This window comes from Rutilus rutilus (assembly GCF_951802725.1).
Source record: "Rutilus rutilus genome assembly, chromosome: 11".
Lineage (NCBI taxonomy): Eukaryota > Metazoa > Chordata > Actinopteri > Cypriniformes > Leuciscidae > Rutilus > Rutilus rutilus.
This window is the reverse complement of record NC_140216.1, coordinates 3,480,281-3,501,404: the sequence shown is the minus strand read 5'-3', so window position 1 is coordinate 3,501,404 and position 21,124 is coordinate 3,480,281. Positions and strand designations below refer to the sequence as shown.

Below are 21,124 nucleotides of genomic sequence, written 5' to 3'. Positions count from 1 at the left end.
CTAATGTCTACCACTCTATGATAGTGGGAAGTGTGTGTCCACTGGCTTGCACACTTCAGATTCCCAGCAGATGCAGTAGCCTACGTCATGATGGTATTACTCACCAACTGCATCATGAATTGTGGCTATTTGGACATCCTACTCATTCGACGCGCTGTTTACTACAAAGTAGTGAAATGTGTTCGCGCGCGGGGGTGGTGTGTGTGTGTGTATGTGTGCGCGCGCGTCTGTTTGAATGCATGCGCACGCGTTCCAATGGCTTCTATTATCTGTCCTGTTCCAATTTCAGTCCCTCAACCTCACACAAACAGCCCTGATTGTTTTTTCTTTTTCTTTTTTTCTTTCTTTAAGACATTATAATATTTATTGTGTCTGTTAACTTGTTTTTTTTTTTCCTTTGGAAACGTTGGCTGGTGTAGGAAAAATCTTGACTCACACGCACTAGTATTTGTTGATAGTGTCCAGCAGTGATCCCATGCAGTGCCCTCGAGCCAGAGAGTCACGCTGGCGCCGACTCTTCATTTCTGGTGTCTGCGCTCCCACGGGTCACTCCAAGCTCAAAATAGGGAAGGTATGGCCGTTTGTAACTTTAGCGGATTAAGAGGCATTTCCCACCGTATGTTTATTATAGGTCTGTCGGTGCTTCTGCTCGTACAACTACTGGTTAGTTTAACGGTGTCGCGCGCATTTAGCAGCACGAGCGGTGACGAACCGGCTTTTCTCGTCATAAGCATAGAAAACAGTGACGGGTCACTGTCGTCTGAGTTTAGGAAAAATGACAGGGATTTGGAAAGCGGTGTACTGGGTATCTGGACTGACGAGGATTCAGGACTCACAGGATATGAAGACGAAAACGAGCTTGAAAAACCTCAGGTAATTTCATTCACTATGCAGGCTACTTATTTTCTTCCAGTTTTAGGGGGATGGTCTTCCTCATTTGCGACTCAAAAGAAAATAAATGTCCCTAGTAAGTGGGCTGAATTTTAAAATGAATAAATTATGCAGTACTTTTCTTTTTTTTTTCTTTTTTTTTTCTGGAGGGATTGGAAAACATATGTGTGACTTGGCAAAATATACGGGGATCCCTCCTAGACTCTTTAACATGGAAAAATGTTCTGCAAAAGTCTCTCACTCACTCTCTCTTTCTCTGTTTGTCTCGCTGTCCGCCCCCACATCAGTGAGTTCCTCAGTGAGTCATAGCTCCTCTTCCTCTAGTCTCTAGTGTCTCCATGGTTACTAAACAGGGTTGTTGTATGTTTTGGGAGAGGCTCAATTTCCAACAGCCCATCAGATTTAAAAAAGTTCTTTTCTTCAACCTCAGGTTTCAAAAGGGCACATTCTGTGACCCCCAAACAAGCTGCAACTTCTCCTGCCTGAAGCGCTGCACATGCTCTCACAGTGTGGCTATCGAATGCCTGACCCTCCTCCACTGCATCCCTGGGTTTTTTTGGTATGTGCATTTGAAATTTGGCCAGGAAGAGAGAGATCTTTGTGTTTGTGTGTTTACAGGCCACAGCTAGAGAGCTGAAACTGCAGCCGTGGGCATCAGAACAACCCTCGTTCTTCACAGAGCTGCTGCGTTTCACCCAGTTCATCACCACAACAGAGGTACACAAACTTACCATAATGCTTCCTGGCTCGATCATTCTTGTCTTGCGTAACAATTTGCAGTTGTGTGTTATAAAACTGGACTTCAAAAAGCAAGATACCTAGACTTTTCCTGTCACATTCTGCAGGTGAACTGCTCAGTGGTCCAGGATTCAGATGGGAATCAATCTAAACGCTCTCCTGGTCAATCTGATGTTTTGTGCATCAACCACTGGAAGGGCAAAAGGGGTTGTGTGGCCTACTCGTTCAGGTAAATATTAAGTAAATATTATATTAAGTTACAGCAGATTAACTCTTTCACTGCCATTGACAGAATTTTCGTCTTTCCACGTTTTCACTGTTATGCATCTTCTGAAAGAGGACAGAATCTCCTGATCAAACACATGTGAAGAAGAAGCAGAAACAAGCGATAGCATATGCAGATACATGTAAAATAACGCGATCATCATTATTAATCAGCATATAGCTAAATCAAAACCGTCTATGTTACTGAATGAAATGTCGACCCAGGACGAGCTACAGGACTGTGAAGCTTTGTGGGTTTGATGGACTCGATCTACTCCATCTGTGTTTTAATCATCGTTCTGAACCCCACTTAGATGTAATCTTTGACAAAAACTTGTTTTTCTCAGCTTTTTTATTATTAAACTTGCCCACATTCAAGTGTTGATAAAAAAAAAAAAAAAAAGCATTGAGCTAGAATAAAACAGTTTTTTATTTTGTGTAAAAGCAGAAGCTCTGTTCTTTCTTTTAATATATTACATATTGAGATATTTGTACAACAAAATATTCTGGGGGCCATGAAAGTTTTGTGTAAATGATCAAAAATGCTGGCGGTGGGTGACTTAAAAAAATAAAAAAATAAAAAACGTTGGCAGGCGAAGAGTTAAAGACATCACAAATGCTTATTTAATTGAAACTTCTTTAAATAAGGCAAGTTAAAGTCATCTCTTATTAAAATAAAAGTAGTGACTGATCTTTTCTTTCATATTGTGACGTACATCCAAGTGAAATGGTTAATCTAATAAAAAGAAACAAATGAAAAAATATGATTCAGTTTAAATAAACATAATTATAACTGTCTCTGAGTAATTTTGTAATCAATCTGAGAGTATGTCATGATGTCGGCGCCAATAGCCCCATGGTTAACGCACCGACAAATAGCGCAACTGTGCCTCCGGCGACCCGAGTTCGATTTCCAGCCTGAGGTCCTTTTGCCAATCCCCTTCCCCTCTCTCTCCACCCCACGCTTTCCTGTCAAAATCTCTACTGTCCTATCAAATAAAGGCACAAAAAGACCAAAAACATAACTTGCAAAAAAAAAAAAAAAAGAGTATGTCATGATCTGTAGTGTCGAACACAGCACTAAGGTCAAGCTAGTATTGAGATGCAGCCTTGTGTTCAGAAGCTAAAAGTTAAAAGTTTCCAGTTCTATGATGGGGCCTGAATCCTGACGAAATCTTTCATAGATAAGGAAGCACTTGATCGAACAGTGTCTTCTGTTTGGACTTCTTTAAAACAGCCAGCACATTTAAGACCAGACATGGGATGCACGAAATATCGGCCACCATATCGGTATCAGCCGATATATGTTAATTTTTAATGTAATCGTTATCGGCCCGATGAGAAAATTTGGCCGATATATTAAAGCTGATAAATAATGGATTATTTCCCTCAAGCTGAGACACTTCAGATGTGCACTGTTCGCCATGAGGGTTTTAAATTGCTTGAAATATGATTGAAATCCCTTAAAAAAGGTCATATAGGCTACATAAAATTATAATGAGAACATTATCCCCTGGTTTTACAGACAGGGCTTAAGACTAGTCCTAGACTAAAATGTAAGTCTGAGCTGTTTCCACTGAAATAAACTTGCACTGACTGATCTTAAAAATATATCAGTGCCTTTTTAGTTTCAAGATGCACATCGGTAATGTTTTTTTTCTATGCATGTTTATAAAAATTACTTAAATGTCCTAATTGATCTATGGTCTAATCCTGGCTTAGTCTAAGCCCTGTCTGTGAAACCGGGCCTATATATAATTGTGTGCTTTTAATGGTGAGACTTTTGTTTTTGTAATCAAAAATTATATAAAAATTTGGATTTCGATTTATTGGCCAATATATCGGTCATCGGCTTTCAAATATACATAATTATTGGTATCGACCATAATTTCGGTGCATCTCTGCACCAGACATGTTCATTTCACATAATGTAGGGCTCCTTGTTTCTTTGTTAGGTCTGAAGGGTGGGATTTGTTGTATATAATCTATGAAAAAAAGCAAAAAACACAAAGCTGAAGGTTGTCCCAGATTCTGAAGCTCTTTTGCAGGGAAACAGTAATTGGTTGGGCTGTTGATTTGAATGTTTCAGGCTGTTGTGTGTAATCTCTTGTGTGTATCTTTGTAGTCTGGATGGGAAGGATGCTGCATTTTTAGACACAGTGTTGTACGCGGGGTGTGAGGTTCATCGCTTTGACCCCAGCGGTCGAGTGGGTCGACCCGCACATATTCAGAATCATCAGGTTTGGTTGGACTGGAGAAGCCCTCGCAGTCACTCGCATGCGAGCCCCGTGGGTAACGTACAGCGCAGGCTGCTCGACATTATGGACTCACTGGGACACGCCACGGTAATTACACCCAAATACACTCATTCTGATTCTCACAAATAATTTAACAAGTAGTGAATCACACTAAAGTTCTGCCTTTATGTACTTAAGTATGTTCACACAAGCAACAGTGACTCGTAAGATGAGTTGCACTTAGGCTGAGGTGGACAAAGTACACAACTTCCTTACTTGAGTGAAAGTACAGATAAACTGGTCAGATATTACTCCGTTACAAGCTAAAGTTATAAAGACTGATTTTTGCTTAAGTAAAAGTACATACACTACTGGTCAAAAAATTTAGATTTTGTATGTTTTTAAAAGAAGTCTCTTCTGTTCACCAAGGCTGCATTTATTTGATAAAAAAAAATTGTGAAATATGACAATTTAAAATGACTGTTTTCTATTTTAATATATTTTAAAATGTAATTTATTCTATATTATTATAATTTCAGCATCATTACTCCAGTCTTCAGTGTCACATGATCCTTCAGAAATCATTCTAATATGCTGATTTTATGCTCAAAAAACATTATTATTTTCAATGTTGTGTACAATTTTTTTTCAAAATTCTTTGATGAATAGAAAGTTCAAAAGAACAGCATTTATTTCAAATAGAATATTTTCTAACATTATAAATGTCTTTACTGTAACTTTTGATCAGTTTAACTCATCCTTGATGAATAAAAGTATTGATTTATTTTATTTATTTCCCCCAAAAGTAAAATTAAAATTCTTACTGACCCCAAACTTTAGTGTTTAATGTTATAAAAGCTTTCCATTTCTTTCCATTTCTTTCCATTTCCTTTCCATTCCATTTCCTTTTCCAGATAAATGCTGTTTTTTTTAACTTTCTATTCATCAAAGCATCATGAAATAAAAAATAAAAAAAAACAGTTTAACACTGATAATAATCATAAATGTTTCTTGAGCATCAAATCATCATATTAGAATGATTTCTGAAGGATCATGTGACACTGAAGACTGGAGTAATGATGCTGAAAATTCAGCTTTGATCACAGGAATAAATTACACTTTACTGTATATTCACATAGAAAACAGCTGTTTTAAATTGTAATAATATTTCACAATATTGCTGTTTTTGTTTGTATTTTTAATCAAATAAATGCAGCCTTGGTGAGCAGAAGATACTTCTTTTAAAAACATTAAAAATCTTACCGATCTAAAACTTTTGACCGATAGGTACTTTTTATTACTTCAGTATCAAAAGTATAAAAAGTAAATGTCAATCCATTGTTTTCTTATTGTTGCATTGTTACAGTACCTTATGCCTCTGAAGCAACCTAGTGAAAACACGTACCAGTTTGAAGTATCTGGGGAATTAAGAGCTTTTAGAAATGTTACAAAACCTGTAGGAATTAAAGGGTTCGTTCACCCAAAAATGTAATTACTCTCCCTCATGTTGTTCCAGCCCCGTCAGACTTTCGTTCATCTTCGGAAAACAAATTAAGATATTTTTGATTAAATCTGAGAGCTGTCTCACTCCTCCATAGGCTTCTCTGTAATTAAAACTTGCCGGCCCAGAAAGTTAGTAAAGACAATGTTTAAAATAGTCCCAAGTGACTACGATAAATGCCAGGCAGTCTATACTTGAGGAACGACCACTCCCTGAGAGGACAAAGGACCTTTCTGGAAATTAACATTTGGACTCTCTCTTGTGAAACTAGCACCATCATTTCGAGACGCAAGTCTCACCTAAGCAATCCTAATCTACATTTCTTCCCCTCTTACCCAAGAATCTATAATGTGAATAATTATCATACAGTATTACACACGTCTGGTATCGTTTGAAATGTCTCAGTGCGACTGGTACAAAGGTCTCATTCCCAAATAAGTAAAACAAAAGGTAATAAGGTTTTTAAGAGTTTAGAGATAACTGGCACACAAAGGAAGGTGGTCTCCTTCTCACAAAAGGTGTCAACTCTGAATGTAAATTCCCATTGTTAGCAGATGTTTCCATGTGAAAGAAGTTTCTGTCTATATAATGAAATGCAACTAGAGGCATGATACACTTACCTGACATAGTGTAAACATTTGATTTTATTCTAATCGACTCTGACATTATTTTCATTAAAGAGTTAAAAAGAATAGTCAAACATTCGCTCACATTTCATGATGCACAGATATCATTAAAACCTTTTCATTTATGGAGTCAGATGAAATAACGAGAGAATACATATGAGAAAATGTATTTCATTTAATCAAAATACTTTGCCACGAGAAAAGACAGTAACACGCGGAGACCTTCCCCGCTGACCGGATGCCTCCATTGGGCCGACTGGCTTACAGTGGCTCAACCACAAGTCTATCAAGGGACGAGAATACGTTTTGTGCGCAAAAAAAAACTTTTCATTTTCTTCTGTGTTTCTCTGAGTGAGTTCACGTAGTGTAACAGCGCAGCGCTTCTGGGATGTAAGTCAGAACGTAGGCTCACGATTGGCCGACGCTGGTCATGTGTGTGATGCGTGTGATGCTGGCCAATAGTGAGCCTACGTTCTGACGTACATGAGGATGAGTAATTACCAAGCGGCAACCTCCCTGTCTCTCTCTTGAAGCACAGAACACAACACGGAAGTGAATTCAATGGCAATTCATCGACTGGCCGCTTGAGGCTGGCTGCAGAAGTGAGTCAAATCTGTATCTCCCCCATGTTAAAATACCCAACTTTACTGCAGAAAAAAACATGTTTACAGCCTGGTGCAAAAAGTGGCTTTGGTCTATATAGCTTATTTTGCCCTTCATGACAACTGTGAAGGGGATGATTTTTTTTAAAACTCATCCGTTTACATTATATAAAGCCTTAAAGTTCTGCATAATTAAGGGTGTGTCCACTTTAGAGTGACAGGTGGATTCCCGCTGCTGTGGTCATTAGTCATCATTAGCCGTTTGTCTGCTGTCTGTTAGCCGTCACGTTACCTCAGCTCATTGTCTGACTGTAAAAATAAATAAATTCGGGAGTGACGCGCTGCCAAGATGGCGACGGTCGGCCACGCCCACTTCAGGCTTCAAAAACGGTCTTCAGAAACCTACGGGTGACATTACGGACACTACGTCCATATTTTTTTTTACAGTCTATGGTGCAAAGAGCAAAACAGAAATACTTATTTGCCATGAAAACAAAACTTTCAAACCGTTAGTTGTGACAACGATACTGTCTCTCACAGATCCGAGTAGAGAGAAATCGTACTAATCGCTGACACGTGACCCTACAGGAGTGATCACTGATAGGCTGTCTGTCACCTACAAAAATCCAATCACATGTTTTACAGACGGAAAAAATCATGCCCTGACTAACATAACTATCTACTCAAGGACCTTGACAGAAATGTAGTGGAGTAAAAAGTCTGATATTTGTCTTTCAAATGTATTGAAGTTAAAGTAACAAGTTTCCATGAAAAAAATAATACTCAAGAAAAGATACTCAAGTAAATGTACTTTGTTACTGTCCACCACTTAGGACATATGTGTTAATCTTTGGTCATTTTAAAAGAACAGATTTCATACGAATACAGTATTTTTGAAGTGTCATCTGCTTGGTCTCAAAATGTCACACTCATTTAGTGTCTCTTTGCGTAGGTGGATGTCCTGCGTATGGATTTGGAGAGCGCTGAATGGCGTATATTAGAAAGCTGGATTAAGGATGGGACTCTCAGAAGGATCAATCAGCTCATTCTGACCGTTCATCTGCAGTGGGCCGGGTTCGAGGTCGGGGGAGCCGAGGAAGATGTGGTGCGTTTCTGGTACAGTGTGTTGAGGGCCGTCAACATCTCGGGACTGCGACTCGTGCGTTTCACACACGGACCGGGACACATAGTGCTGAGACACAAACTGGACAGCTCACACAGCTCATACACACTCAGCTGGATAAGGACAAGCGAGCAGCGCAGATGACCAACTGCAAAATCTCTTTAGACACAGAAGCTAAACTCTGAATCTGTGAAAAAGATGATGACAATTAAAAAAAAAAAGTCTGGAAACATTACTATTTTTAATGTTTATGAAAGAAGTCTCTTATGCTCATTAAGCCTGCATTTATTTGATCAAAAATACAGAAGAAAATGGTAATATTGTGAAATATTATTACAATTTAAAGTAACGGTTTTCTGTTTTATTATATTTTAAAATATAATTTATTTCTGTGATGCAAAGTGGAATTTTCAGCATCATTACTCCAGTCTTCAGTGTCACATGATTCTTCAGTAAACATTCTAATATGCTGATTTATTATCAATGTTGGAGACAGTTGTGCTGCTTAATATTTTTTTTGGATTCTGTGATACTTTTTTCAGGATTCATTGATGAATAAAAAGTAAAAAATAAATTAAAAAAAGAACAGCATTTATTAAAAATAGTAAAGATTGATATTGTTAGAAAAGATTTCTATCACTTTAAAAAAAATCAATTTAACACATCCTTGCTGAATAAAAGTATTCATTTCTTTAAAAAAAAAAAAAAAGAAAGAAAGAAAAATTACTGACCCCAAACTAGTGTAGGCCGATATTGTTTAAAAATATTTTTATTTTAAATAAATGTTGGTCTTTTTTCTTTTTTTTCTTTCTTTTTTTTTACTTTTCATTCATCAAAGAATATCCTGAAAAATGTATCACAGGTTATAAAAAATATATATATTGTAACTGTTTCCAACATTGATAATAAATCAGCATATTAGAATGATTTCTGAAGGATCATGTGACACTGAAGAATGGAGTAATAATGGTGAAAATTCAGCTTTCCATCACAGGAATAAATTACATTTTAAAGTATATTCAAATAGAAAACCATTAGTTTAAATTGTAATAATATTTCACTATTACTGTTTTTTTTTTCCCTGAATTTTGATCAAATAAATGCAGGCTCGATGAGCATAAGAGACTTATTTCAAGAGCATTAAAAATAGTAATGTTTCCAAACTTTTGACCGGCACTATATGTGTTTAAGAGTACTTTAAACCAAAGCAGGGATGTTTAATGAAGTTGAGATGTAAAATACATCACGTTTTAAAGAGGTAAAGTTGCATATTAATATTATTTGTTTCAGTCTGCACGCCGTCTAGTGGTTGTGAACGGTACTGCAATGATTCAACTCAGATTTAACTGCATTAAATCTATCACTCTGTGATAATCTTTAAACAGCCATATTACATTCACTTTAAAGTCATTTTCATACAAAAGGGCTACGTGCAATATTTTTCAAGTGTATTGTTTAATATGAAATAAACTATACGCAATAAAAAAGGTCATCATGAGTCTTATTTTTTTTCCGTGTGCATGAAGTCCTGTGATAAACAAACAAAAAACGTGTATTACATGTTGTGGGGTTCTCTGAATTTCGCCATGTTTCGGATTTGTTCGGACTGGCCCGACGTTCAGGAATTAGCCCTCCCTTCAAAACAGATGTTTTCAACCCGCTAGGGTGGAGTTGCGCTTTCAAGATTCCAGTTTCCATATACGCCCCTTTTTCTTTGAGTGACAGACTCGTCAGCCAATCGAATGTTTGGATTCACACCCACCGTCCAATGAAAAGTTACCAAACGCGGGGGTGAACTGTCGCTGCCATACAGCTCTTGTTACAGTACTTGTAGACATTTTGTCGGCTCAGAAAATTATGGACGGCATGAAACTCAGGGAATGGAACTGCTGAGGTAGTTGAAAAGCCAGAAGACGTCGGCATTTAAGGCCGAATCTATACATATATCCAGGTAAGACTGTGAAAGTACTTTATATGCGCGTAAAGTATGAAAGAGTTGGCGAGTTGACAGTTTCGGCAGCTAACGCTAATCACTTCCTGTTCTACACAGACGCTTCAGGGAGTTTAGGCCTCAGCTAATGAAGCTTTTGAAGCTTTTTAAACATTCGTGACAAATAACCCGGTGTCATTTTGATATCACCATAGCTTTTACTTCTGAGCTAGAAATCAGTTTAACGGGAACAGCCTTGATTTGATTTGATCTTATCTTCCCCCCCCCACAAACAAAGTTAGGCTGGTATGTTGTGAGCCTCCACTCCCTCCCAGTGGAGGAAGTCTGATGGGTGAACATTTATTCCTTCACGCCCAGACATTAAATGCTGGTAGGAGTCAGGAATTAATGATTTAAATGTGTAAAAAAAAAAAAAAAAAAAATCCTATTTTTAATGTATGTTATATTTAACACTCTCAAAACAAGTGACCAATTTTTTTATAATAATAAATATACATAATCAAATGAGCCTTCGCTTAACTATGCCTACTCTTTATACGAGTTTATCTAAAAGTAAACGTGTCACTTTTCCCAATGGATTTGATTAATTCGATATAAACAAAAAGTTATATACGACATTTTCCTAAATGCACATGCATATTTGGATCGTTTTTACATTATTTACATGTGGTTTCCAGCATACTTTATGATCTATTATTATAACACCCAGAAATTTATTTTCATGCACTCTTTCTGTTTCCTCATTATTAATCCTAATTTTAGCTTTGTTTTTATTGATTACTAAATATGAACTTTGTTTTAGTTAAATTCAATGACAATCTATTATCATCAAACCACTTTTTAAGACTACTGATTTGATTTCCACTGTATTCAGAAGCTGTTCCAAATTTTTCAGCAAACAGAACTATTTTGTAATATTTTAGACACTTTACATTTATATACAGTACAAACAGTTTGGGGCCTAGCACCGAACCTTGTGGAACACCACAAGCGACATTCATTAGATATTTATTTGTACAAATTGATATCTATCATCAAGGTAACTTCTAAACCAAGAGAAGGCTTTTCCTCTTATACCATATCTCTTCAGTTTCAGCATTAATAAGCCATGATGATCAATAGTGTCAAAAGGTTTTCTTTTTCTTTTCTTTTTTTAATTTAAGAAACCCCCCACAGTATATTCATTATTATCCTTCACAGTGGAAATCCCAGTTCCATCACTGGCATTGTGGTTTCTGGAGGATCATGTGACACTGAAGACTGGAGTAATGGCTGATGAAAATTCAGCTTTGCATCAGAGAAATAAATAATATTTTTTAGAATTATAGAAACATTATAAATAGTAATGTTTCCAAACTTTTGACTGGTACTGTATATGTGGCCTGTGAAAACCTTTTTTTAAAGAACAACTTTATTAAAAATAACTTAACATTTTTGTTTATTGCATTTCCTTAGGTGTTAGTATTTACTAATAGTATGTATTAGTATTGTATTTTCTAATATATACTAGTGTAGCATGTACTGTTGCTACTTTAAAAAAGACCCAAAGACAAGAAGTGTTAAAGGGTAGCCTAGTTGCTTGCTGGTGTTGGAACGGCAGAAAGTACTAGGCTATAAGTTAGCAGAAGAAACACCGCAGCAGTTTTGGTTCTGCTTTAAGCACATGTAAGGCTGTGAGTGTGTGTGTGTGTGTGTGTGTGTGTGTGTGTGTGTGTGTGTGTGTGTGTGTGTTGGATATGTACGCTCTGAATAGATAAAAGAGCAGCAGTTATAAGGGAGTGTGTTATAGATGCAGCTAATTTCAGAATTTGTAATGCACTGTTGTATGTTAATTGTATTTCTGTCTAAAAGAGGAAGGTGACTGATAAGCTCCCATCATGCCTTTGGTGACGCGCAACATCGAGCCACGGCACCTCTGTCGCCAGTCACTGCCAAATACAATCAAGAGTGAACTGGAGTGTGTGACCAACATCACACTCGCCAACATCATTCGCCAGCTTGGATCACTCAGTAAGTGTTCGAGTAATGGGGTGTTTACTGAAGAAAATCAGTTGTGTGTTTCTGCTTTTAACGTGTCGTTTAAACATAGGCAAGTATGCAGAGGACGTGTTCGGCGAACTGTTTATTCAAGCCAGCTCGTTTGCTGAACGGGTCAATACGCTGGGAGAGAGAGTGGACAAGCTGCAGGTCAAAGTCACCCAGCTGGACCCTAAAGAGGAGGAAGGTTAGAAACAGACTGGGTTATATTTAAGGCATTTCGTTCATTTATGAGTCATATTTATATGCGCTGATGAGTCATATTTATATGCGCTAATGAGTCATATGTGCATTTTGGACCACGTTGGTTTGTTGCAGAAAACCGCATTCATTTTTAACTCTTTTGTTTTGTTCTTTTATATTATTATTTAGTTGTTTTATTTTTCTTTGCATTTTCCTTCTTTTTTTTTTAAAGAAACTTTGTACTCTAATTTGTTTAGCTCTTTATTTATATTTTCCATCATTTTTATTTATATTATTATATTATATTATTTATGTTCACTTTTTGTGCACATCCATCTATTTTTAGTTGTTTTACTCTTACAAAAAAGTGCGAAATTAGATTTTTACAAATCAGTTTACAGTATGACATATGTCATACATAAAGGGCAGTATTATCTATAGCTGTATCTGAATTTACTGTTTTTTGCACATACACGTACATTCATTGCTTTGATATTCTGTATAAATAGAACATTAATGCCTCATGCATTAATGCCTCTGACGCACATGTTGTCTGATGCACTTAAGCATCATGAGCAGAGGCAAAATTAGTGTTTTTCACCCATTATTTCCCCATCTACTCCACTATATCACTAGGCATCATAGTCATTACTATGGCAACACAAATTTGATGTCACTTGCAAAATGACTTGTCATAAAATAGGATCTATGTGTAGTGTGAACGATAAGGACGATATATAACTATAACGATAACAAGAAAGTTCTAAAAAGGTCTAAAAAACAATGTTTGTTTTTCAGCTGATGCACGATAAAAGCAATGACAGCCAATCAGAATCCACCAGACTTTAAAGAGCTTGAGGATTTAAAGCGACAGATGACGAAATTGCAGTTTGCTTAGAATAAACCAAACGATATCATCCGCTGGTGTGGGTGGATGCTAATATAGTAGTTATCTTTCTTGGTGTGAACGGGCCTTTAGTTAGTGGTTTTCGAACCGTGATGAATTTATTCTAAATGTCATTATCTTTCTTTGTTTCTCTGTTTCCGTTTCACCTATTTTTTTTTTTTCTTTCTTGTTCCAGTTTCTCTTCAGGCAATCACCAGCCGCAAAGCCTTCCACTCCAATTCCATCATGGATCAGCAGCTCTTCATTAGGTTATCGTTACCACAACCTATCCATGAGACCTATCTGACCTGCAATGAGCCGCCCCCCCTCAACAACCTGAGCTCTTACAGGTATACACATTAACACACTTACCACATCTGACTGACCACCGTTTACCATCCAAATAAAGGCAGAATGATGTAGGATTTTTTTTTTTGGGGCGGCAGTGGCTCAGTGGTTCATGTAGATTGTCTACAAACCGGAAGGTTGGTGGTTCAATCCCCGGTTCCACCTGACCAAGTGTCGAGGTGTCCTTGAGCAAGACACCTAACCCCAGCTGCTCCCGACGAGCTGGATCGCCTTGCATGGCTGACACCGCCGTCGGTGTATGAATGAGTGAGTGAATGGGTGAATGTGAGGCAATATTGTAAAGCGCTTTGGTGGCCATTGGGTCTGTGAAAGCGCTATATAAATGCAGTCCATTTACCATTTTACCATTACCATTTTCATGTAATTCATGTAAAGAGGACCTATTATGTTTATTTTACATCTTCAACTTCCTTTAATGTGTAATGTTGCTGGTTGATAACAGAGACAGTGGAAGTGGAAGAGAAGTGACGTGCTGATGAAGTCAAAAGTTCAGTGTTTATTCGAAAAAGTGAAAAACAAAGATTTTCCAATAGAGTGCAAATGGTATTTACAGTGAAAATCCAAAAGAAATAAAATAAACTGTTCAAAGTTAACTGCAAACAAACTGTTGGCTACGCCAATAAATTGACCCAAAAACCAAGCAACCAACGAGTTGCTCTACAAGCGCCTTACAACACTGAGAGGCCCTCTTAAAAAGGATAAGCCCCTCCCACTTGGACTAAACCATTTAGTAATTAAAGGTAATAAAGAAATTTAAGAAAGACAAAAAAAAAATAGATTTAACAGTAACAAAGACATAAACTGTTAGAATAATACCAAAATATACAAACATTGGAAACAAAACAAACTCAATGAATTATTAGTGTTTAACAATGTTTAATGAAGAATCAAACAGAACATCAGTCTCCCCCTCAGACATGAGAACAATTAACTGTGCCTTCTTTTGGCGGGAAATAGATATTTAAAAATGGTGGCAGTTACTGTGACCGGGTTTCGTCTGTTTGGTATGGGAAAATGTTCCAGTACGGAAAGTATGACAATTTATATTATGCAAGTGGATAATTGAAAACAATTAACATTTAACATGGTAACCGGTCTTGTTTGAGTTCTTAATACAATACATAAATCATGATGGTGAAATGAATGACTCAGTAAATGTTAAACTAAAGAAAAAGGACACGGTGAGGACAGGAACAACACTTAACCCTTTCGCACGTACGATCACACCGGTGTGATAAGAACAGTCAGTGCATCACGTGATCGACTGCTAAATTCAGATGTGCTTTCGCGCGTTGGCTGGCGCTGAGCCAGAGACAGGCGCCCTCAGAGCTGTCATATATCACAACTATTCAGTGTTTTCAACCACATAATGTTTATTTTGGGTTTCAGACATATAAATTCACATAAGTACAAAAAAAAAACAATACATTTAGAGTTTGTAAAACACACACTGATGTCTATGGAAGAGGCAATAATAATCCTTTCCATTACGTTTTATTCATATCAGATACAACTTTAAAGTTTACTCTATTCTTCTCCCAGTTCACCAGCCACTTACTTTTATGTATTTCGGGAGAAGTGGATGAATTCACATGTTGTAAATCCAACAGATCCGATTCTCTGAACTGTGTCTGCGGCACAAACTCACATGGCGGCGCCCTTCGCGCATACAGCTCAACTAACGCAATCGTTATGAAGGTTATGTTAGTATGAAAAGTATATGTATGCATAGTATGTTCTCAGTCCAGTGTCATAATAAAAGTCCTTTCACAAAATAAGAGTCTCTAGTCACTGTGATATTGAGTATGAAAAAGCTCTGCAAAGTTACAAAGCACAAAGTCCTTCCAGCGTGAGTTATTCTCTATGTCAGTGTCACTGTTTCTGACTCCATTGTAGTCTTGAGTTTTCTTCCGGAAACGAACACGTCACAATATTCCTCATTTAAATAATTCCCGTCCGAGGCATATGCAAAATAACGGGGTTAGGGAGTTCGTTAGTAGTGTGTTGAAACTGGCAGTTATGGTAAGGGGCGGGACATTTCCCAAACACACTCGAATCGCTTGACCAATCACAACACACTGATCCAGCCGACCAATCAGAGCACATTGTGCTTTTCAGAAGGAGGGGCTTCATAGGTGTTTTTTTAAACATTCAAGCATGAAAACAACAAAATTAAGGGCATAGTAGGTCCTCTTTAACTTAATTTTTTTACCAATTCATGTTTTTTATAGTTTGTTTTTTAAGTGTTCAACATGATTGAAGTGTTTTCTGTTTTCCAGGGATGATGGCAAGGAGGCTCTGAAGTTCTACACTGATCCGTCTTATTTCTTTGACCTTTGGAAAGAGAAAATGCTTCAAGATACCAAGGACATTATGAAAGAGAAACGCAAGCACAAGGTGAGTGATGCAAGTACACCTACCTTAAAGTACCTTTCAGAACGCACAAGCTTCTTCAACGTGTTTGTGTTATTGTGTTTCTGTGTTTATCGAGAGCAGAAGAAGAAAGACGACAACCCTAACCGAAGGAACTTTAACCCGCGAAAAATCAAAACCCGAAAAGATGAATGGGAACGTCGGAAAATGGGGGAGGAGTTCGTTGTACCCAAACACGATGCCATGGGGTAATAAAAACAACATGCACAGGATACTACTGATATCTATGAGCATTTAATATTATTTTTATGTATGTGTCTTTAACAGTAACTCCACAGAAGGGTTGAACGGCAGTATTGGCTCTGGTGATGATGGTTTTAATCACTCTGATGGGTATTTGGACCAAAGCACTAACTCCTACAGCTATGATCCCGGCTCTCCTCTCCCACCTCCAATGCAAGAGGACTTCCCACCACCACCACCTCCAGACGTGCCGTGAGTCTCTTAAAATAGCCTACGATTTCCCTGCTGTTGAGTATCAAATCCAGGTTCATTTATGAGCTTGTTCTAACTAATCAATCAAAACTAACTTTAGCTGGACAATAACATTTATTCTAGAACTACAATCTCTTACTTTAATTTCCTATTATCACTGTAAAGCTGCTTTGAAACAATCTATATTGTTGAAAGCGCTATAGACCTTATGCGCCAGAGAAACAAGTGCGCAGCCATCTTTAGAATATTGTCTTTGAACTTCCGGTTTTTGCGGTAGCTCTGACTAATTAGCTGGTGAAGTGGATTTACTTATTGTAAAGTTAACGAAAGTTATCACAAGTATTGTCATTTTTAAAGCAGATGTCTTAACAAATGTCGTTTTAAAGATTTTAAAACGGGCAGTTCGTTCTAAAATATGTAAGATTGCTGTGAAAATACAGAGCAGAAGACGAAAGACAACAAGCGCAACGCTGAAAAGGGGCGGGGCTACATAAGGTCTATATAAATGAAGGTGACTTGACTTCTCTCCCAGGCAAATTGTCAATAACAAACATTCCAGCCTAGAAACGCACATTTCAAAGTAAAATAACTTGCTATAGGAGTGTTTTTCAGAGAAACGAGTATGTGAACATAGTATGTTTCCTCAATATATGATTTAGTAGAGTGAAAAAGTTACATACAGCACCTTTTAATTTCCTATTATCACTGTAAAGCTGCTTCGAAACAATCTATTTTGAGAAAAAGCGCTATATAAATGACTTGACTTGACTTCTCTTCCAGGTATAACGAATCTGGTGGTGCGCCTCCAAAGCGTGGCAGTCTTTTAAGCCCCAGTCATCCTCCTCCAGCTCCACCATCGATGCCTTCTTCTCCAGGCCGTCCAACTGTGGCTCCACCTCTGGCGCCTCCACCACCTCCACCTCCCGGTGGCATGATCCCACCTCCACCACCGCTAGGTTTTGATTCGCCCCCGTCTCCTCCCCCATTCTCCAGCAATTCTGCTTCTATCCCACCTCCACCACCCATAGAATCCTCTATTCCAGCTCCTCCTCCTCCACCCATGGGTGGTGGACCACCTCCTCCTCCCCCTCCCCCTCCTCCTCCAGGCCCTCCTCCACCCTCCGCTCCTGCTCCTCCTCCTTCAGGAGGCGGTCATGCTCCCGCCGCTCCCAAAGCCCAGCCTCCTCCAGCCCAGGGTGATGTTCGCAGTGACCTTCTTTCAGCCATCCGTCAAGGTAACATAATTAGATACATTTACATACTTTTTTAAAAGCTTAATTTAGTCCGATTAAACAAGAATTAAAATTATGCTTCAAGGTGTGTCACATTTACCGTTACCAAAGACTATAGAATAACACAAGACTCGTCCCTCATATTGTTTTGATTTGGGGAAAGTGCAATGCTCAATATGGGAAAAAAATGTATTTGAGCATGTAGGAACAAAATTCATAGGGGCTTTCGCACCGGAGGAACCTTTTCATTGTTCCTAGAACTATTGGCAGAAGTACCCGGATTTTGGGCGTTCGCACCGAAGGATTTTAGTTCTAGGAACTCCTTTTGGAGGAACTAATTTAGCTAATTTAGCTTCAGGTCTAAACCAGCACTATGCGTGACGTTAGTGTATGCCGATTGGCCGAACGCACGCAAAACACCAGCACCCGCCATTTTAAAAAAAGCTGTGGAACATGAGATGGACCTCTAAACCTTTACGCTAAGGAGAAAATCCAACGCAACTTTGAGGGGACCAAGCAAAACATGATTATGTATGTATTTCTGCTCAGCTAGCAACACTGGACATCATCCACACAGCATACACTTACAACTTTTCATTACTGTCTACTTTCTATGTATGATCTAATAACGTATTAGACAGGACTGTTAAGACAGATCGTAAACTAATGAACATGGAGAATGCGAGCACTGTTAGCTCAGGCTCTGGCGTTCTCAGCGCTGTCAAAATAAAAGTCACAACAACAAGCGTGGCTTACGTCACTTCAGAGTTCCTACTGGCGGTGCGAATGCAACCAGGAAAACGTTCATATGGGAACCATTAGTTCTCGGGGAACCACCCTGGTGGCTCGTGGCTCGTTCCTAGAACTATCCGGTGTGAAAGCCCCTTATGAGACCGTTGTTGTCCGATTTCATTGGTGATTTCATTGGTGATATGAAATTTAATCGTAAGCTTGGTGAACCGTTTTGGAGAATTTGATGTTTCCCCCATTCGAAGAGATCGGAGCTGCACTTGCATGACTGAAAGGCGTTTCAAAGATGGCCGCCGAGTGAAATGACTTGTCTTACGGGGACTTTGCCGTTACTCAGCAAAATTTTGCAGGCGAAATCCAGTCATTCCAATAGAAATCCACTCCATCCTTGATGGTGAAAAAGTTCATGCGAATTCATTGCGCATTCGAAATTGTATCACTACTATTTTTGCGAAGTCGGACTAATAGACGTAGATGATGCAATTGTAGCACGTCTTCACCCGGCATGTATACACATTAATCAGACTAATTGTCCTTGGCATTGTGTGTGCACACTCATAGAGGTGACGCACGTCGTGTATTTAATCCTATAAATATTTGATTGCGCTTTGTGCCACGTATACTTCGATAGACAGATGAAGACTGTAAAAATTGCAGCTTGATTATAACTGAGTGTGACTGTAAATTAGTTTGAACATCTATTTCAGGTGATCTGATCTCTAGTGGTTAAACTTTACCAATTTATCTTAAATTTAGTGTAGTTTAGCTAAATCTTGTCACTGGAGGTCATTAAGGTGCACTTGAGAACTTTATTTGTGGTTGTTAAATCATCTAAAACAGATGTTAAGGAGGAAGCAAGTCTTTCAAATCATTTCTACACAGACCAAAATAGATGTTTATGTACAGGTTAACAGTGTGGTTAATGTCAGCATTTAACAGCCTTTACTTACAAAACATGGAGGAAAGTGTAGCCTATATATAGCATTGCTGTGTTATGATCATACTGCATGTGATTGGCTCCTCATTGAATTATGATAATAGAGGAACACACATTTATTTGCTTGCTCTTATGAGACCGTCATCATATATATGGTTTAACATATTGTAATGTTTCTTAAAACGTGACTGAGCTTGATGAAATTGTGTGTGTGTGTGTGTGTGTGTGTAGGATTTAACCTGCGTAAAGTGGAGGAACAGCAAGAGCTGGAGAAGAGAGGTCGCACAGATAATGATGTCGCAGCGATCCTGTCCCGTCGCATCGCCGTGGAGTGCAGCGACTCCGAGGACGATTCGTCCGAGTTTGATGATGATGACTGGTCTGACTAAAGCTATCGTCCTGCCCTTCATCACCTGTGCTATGACATTAAGATCATTCCTTTTAGACTTCACACTTCTCATATTACCTGTTTACCTGCAGTGAGGCCAAAAGCAAATAAGGGGAAGAGGGCCAAAAAGTGTGTGTGTGTGTGTGTTTGTGTGTGTGTTCAGAGGGTTGAGTCTAATCTAAATGAGAGAGTGAATTATTTAGTTGATAAGCCTTCTCCTTTTTCAGAGCGGCTGTGCCTCTGTATAATGTGGCCAAAGGTAAACCGAGAGTGTGTGTACTTGTGTGTGTGTGTGTGTGTGTGTGTGTGTGTGTACTTGTGTGTATGTGCTTCTATATTTTCTTCTTTATGCATCAGTATCGTTTCTGTTCAAATCCTACGATTTAACATTACTCTGTATAAACTAATCAACTAAAGCCTTCCTTGCAACTAAGACAAGACACACTTTTTTTTAATGCAGATATTTAAAATAATAAGATGTGTGTCTATGATAGTTCTTGCACCTTGTAGGATGAAATAACCTTTTATTCCAGTGCAACACATATTCATGACCAAAAGTCTGGCACCCGGCTGTGTTTACGGTTTAACAGCGCTCAGGACTGACTGATGTAGTTTTTTTCCCCCTCTGTTCAGCCCAAGTACCTGCTTCAAGATGCCTTTTGTTTTAATGCCAAAGTTTTAGAAATTATGCAACATTTTGAAATCAAAGAAAAGTTTGTTTGTTTTTTATTTGATGTATGTGGGTAATAATTACGAGGATTTTCTATCAGCAATTGAAATAAAATCTTAAATATAATGTTGTGTCCTGCTGCTGTTACAGTCATTTCATAAGTGTTCTGTGTGGATAGCTGAACTGTTTCTACAAGTCTGAGCTTGTGTGTGCAGGGGCTTCAGAGAGTACATGCCATTCATGCTGCTTTATTTGGGGTAAACATTGAATCCACACACGGGTGCTCTAGACTACAGCTTTATGAATGTTTTGGTAATGCGACAGTCCAGCCTGTAATATGACTTGGGGCTCATTTATAATACGTCGCATAGAAACCATCCAACGTTTGATCTTACGATCATTTCTCAAGTGTGTGTAAGTGAGATTCAGAGAGCGAACGTACGCCCGTCTCTCTTCCAGACGTGAAATGTATAAACAGGAGGAACAGAAGTATTTGATTTTAAAAGTACATAAGTATCAAAGGTAAAAAGTAAATGTCAATACATTGTTTTATTATTGTTGGCATTGTTGTATGTAAGATTTACAGTACCTTATGCCTCTGATTCTATGCCTGCCTACCCTCATATCAATATAACATTTATTTCTAGAACACAGTTCCAGTGGTGGGATTGAATGTGAGATTGAATAAGTGCACTCAGTAACGTCCACAATGGTTTTGGACACCCAAATGGCTGTTCCCTCAAATAGTGCCCTATTTAAAGTTTTTTTGGCTTTTAGTAGGCTATGAATATGTTAGCTTTACTGTTATCTATAAGCTAGTGTGCTCCAAAACAATGAAAAAATTGGGATTTAGAAGACCAACTCAACATTG

The 21,124-nt window shown here is 38.2% G+C and overlaps 2 protein-coding genes across 2 annotated transcripts; both read left to right on the top strand.

The window, feature by feature from the left end:
- The first annotated feature begins 190 nt into the window (after positions 1 to 190).
- On the top strand, positions 191 to 8,233 carry LOC311299161 (putative methyltransferase-like protein 24). Its single transcript, XM_084422589.1, has 5 exons — positions 191 to 873; positions 1,510 to 1,608; positions 1,737 to 1,858; positions 4,019 to 4,238; positions 7,812 to 8,233. The coding sequence occupies exons 1-5, from the start codon at positions 574 to 576 to the stop codon at positions 8,124 to 8,126; spliced, it is 1,056 nt and encodes a 351-aa protein (XP_084278715.1). The 5' UTR covers positions 191 to 573; the 3' UTR covers positions 8,127 to 8,233.
- A 1,556-nt stretch (positions 8,234 to 9,789) lies between these two features.
- wasf2 (WASP family member 2) lies at positions 9,790 to 20,379 on the top strand. The gene is made up of 9 exons (XM_084423588.1): positions 9,790 to 9,933; positions 11,785 to 11,943; positions 12,023 to 12,157; positions 13,236 to 13,389; positions 15,688 to 15,805; positions 15,905 to 16,029; positions 16,109 to 16,276; positions 17,057 to 17,511; positions 19,427 to 20,379. The coding sequence occupies exons 2-9, from the start codon at positions 11,811 to 11,813 to the stop codon at positions 19,582 to 19,584; spliced, it is 1,446 nt and encodes a 481-aa protein (XP_084279714.1). The 5' UTR covers positions 9,790 to 9,933; positions 11,785 to 11,810; the 3' UTR covers positions 19,585 to 20,379.
- Positions 20,380 to 21,124: the final 745 nt, after the last annotated feature.

Coding starts and splice junctions, on each gene's coding strand:
- LOC311299161 (XM_084422589.1), top strand. CDS start 574: ATGGCCGTTTGTAACTTTAGCGGATTAAGAGGCATTTCCCACCGTATG. Junction 874..1,509: donor ACGAGCTTGAAAAACCTCAG/GTAATTTCATTC, acceptor GTGTGTTTACAG/GCCACAGCTAGAGAGCTGAA. Junction 1,859..4,018: donor TGTGTGGCCTACTCGTTCAG/GTAAATATTAAG, acceptor GTATCTTTGTAG/TCTGGATGGGAAGGATGCTG.
- wasf2 (XM_084423588.1), top strand. CDS start 11,811: ATGCCTTTGGTGACGCGCAACATCGAGCCACGGCACCTCTGTCGCCAG. Junction 11,944..12,022: donor TCGCCAGCTTGGATCACTCA/GTAAGTGTTCGA, acceptor GTTTAAACATAG/GCAAGTATGCAGAGGACGTG. Junction 13,390..15,687: donor AACAACCTGAGCTCTTACAG/GTATACACATTA, acceptor TCTGTTTTCCAG/GGATGATGGCAAGGAGGCTC.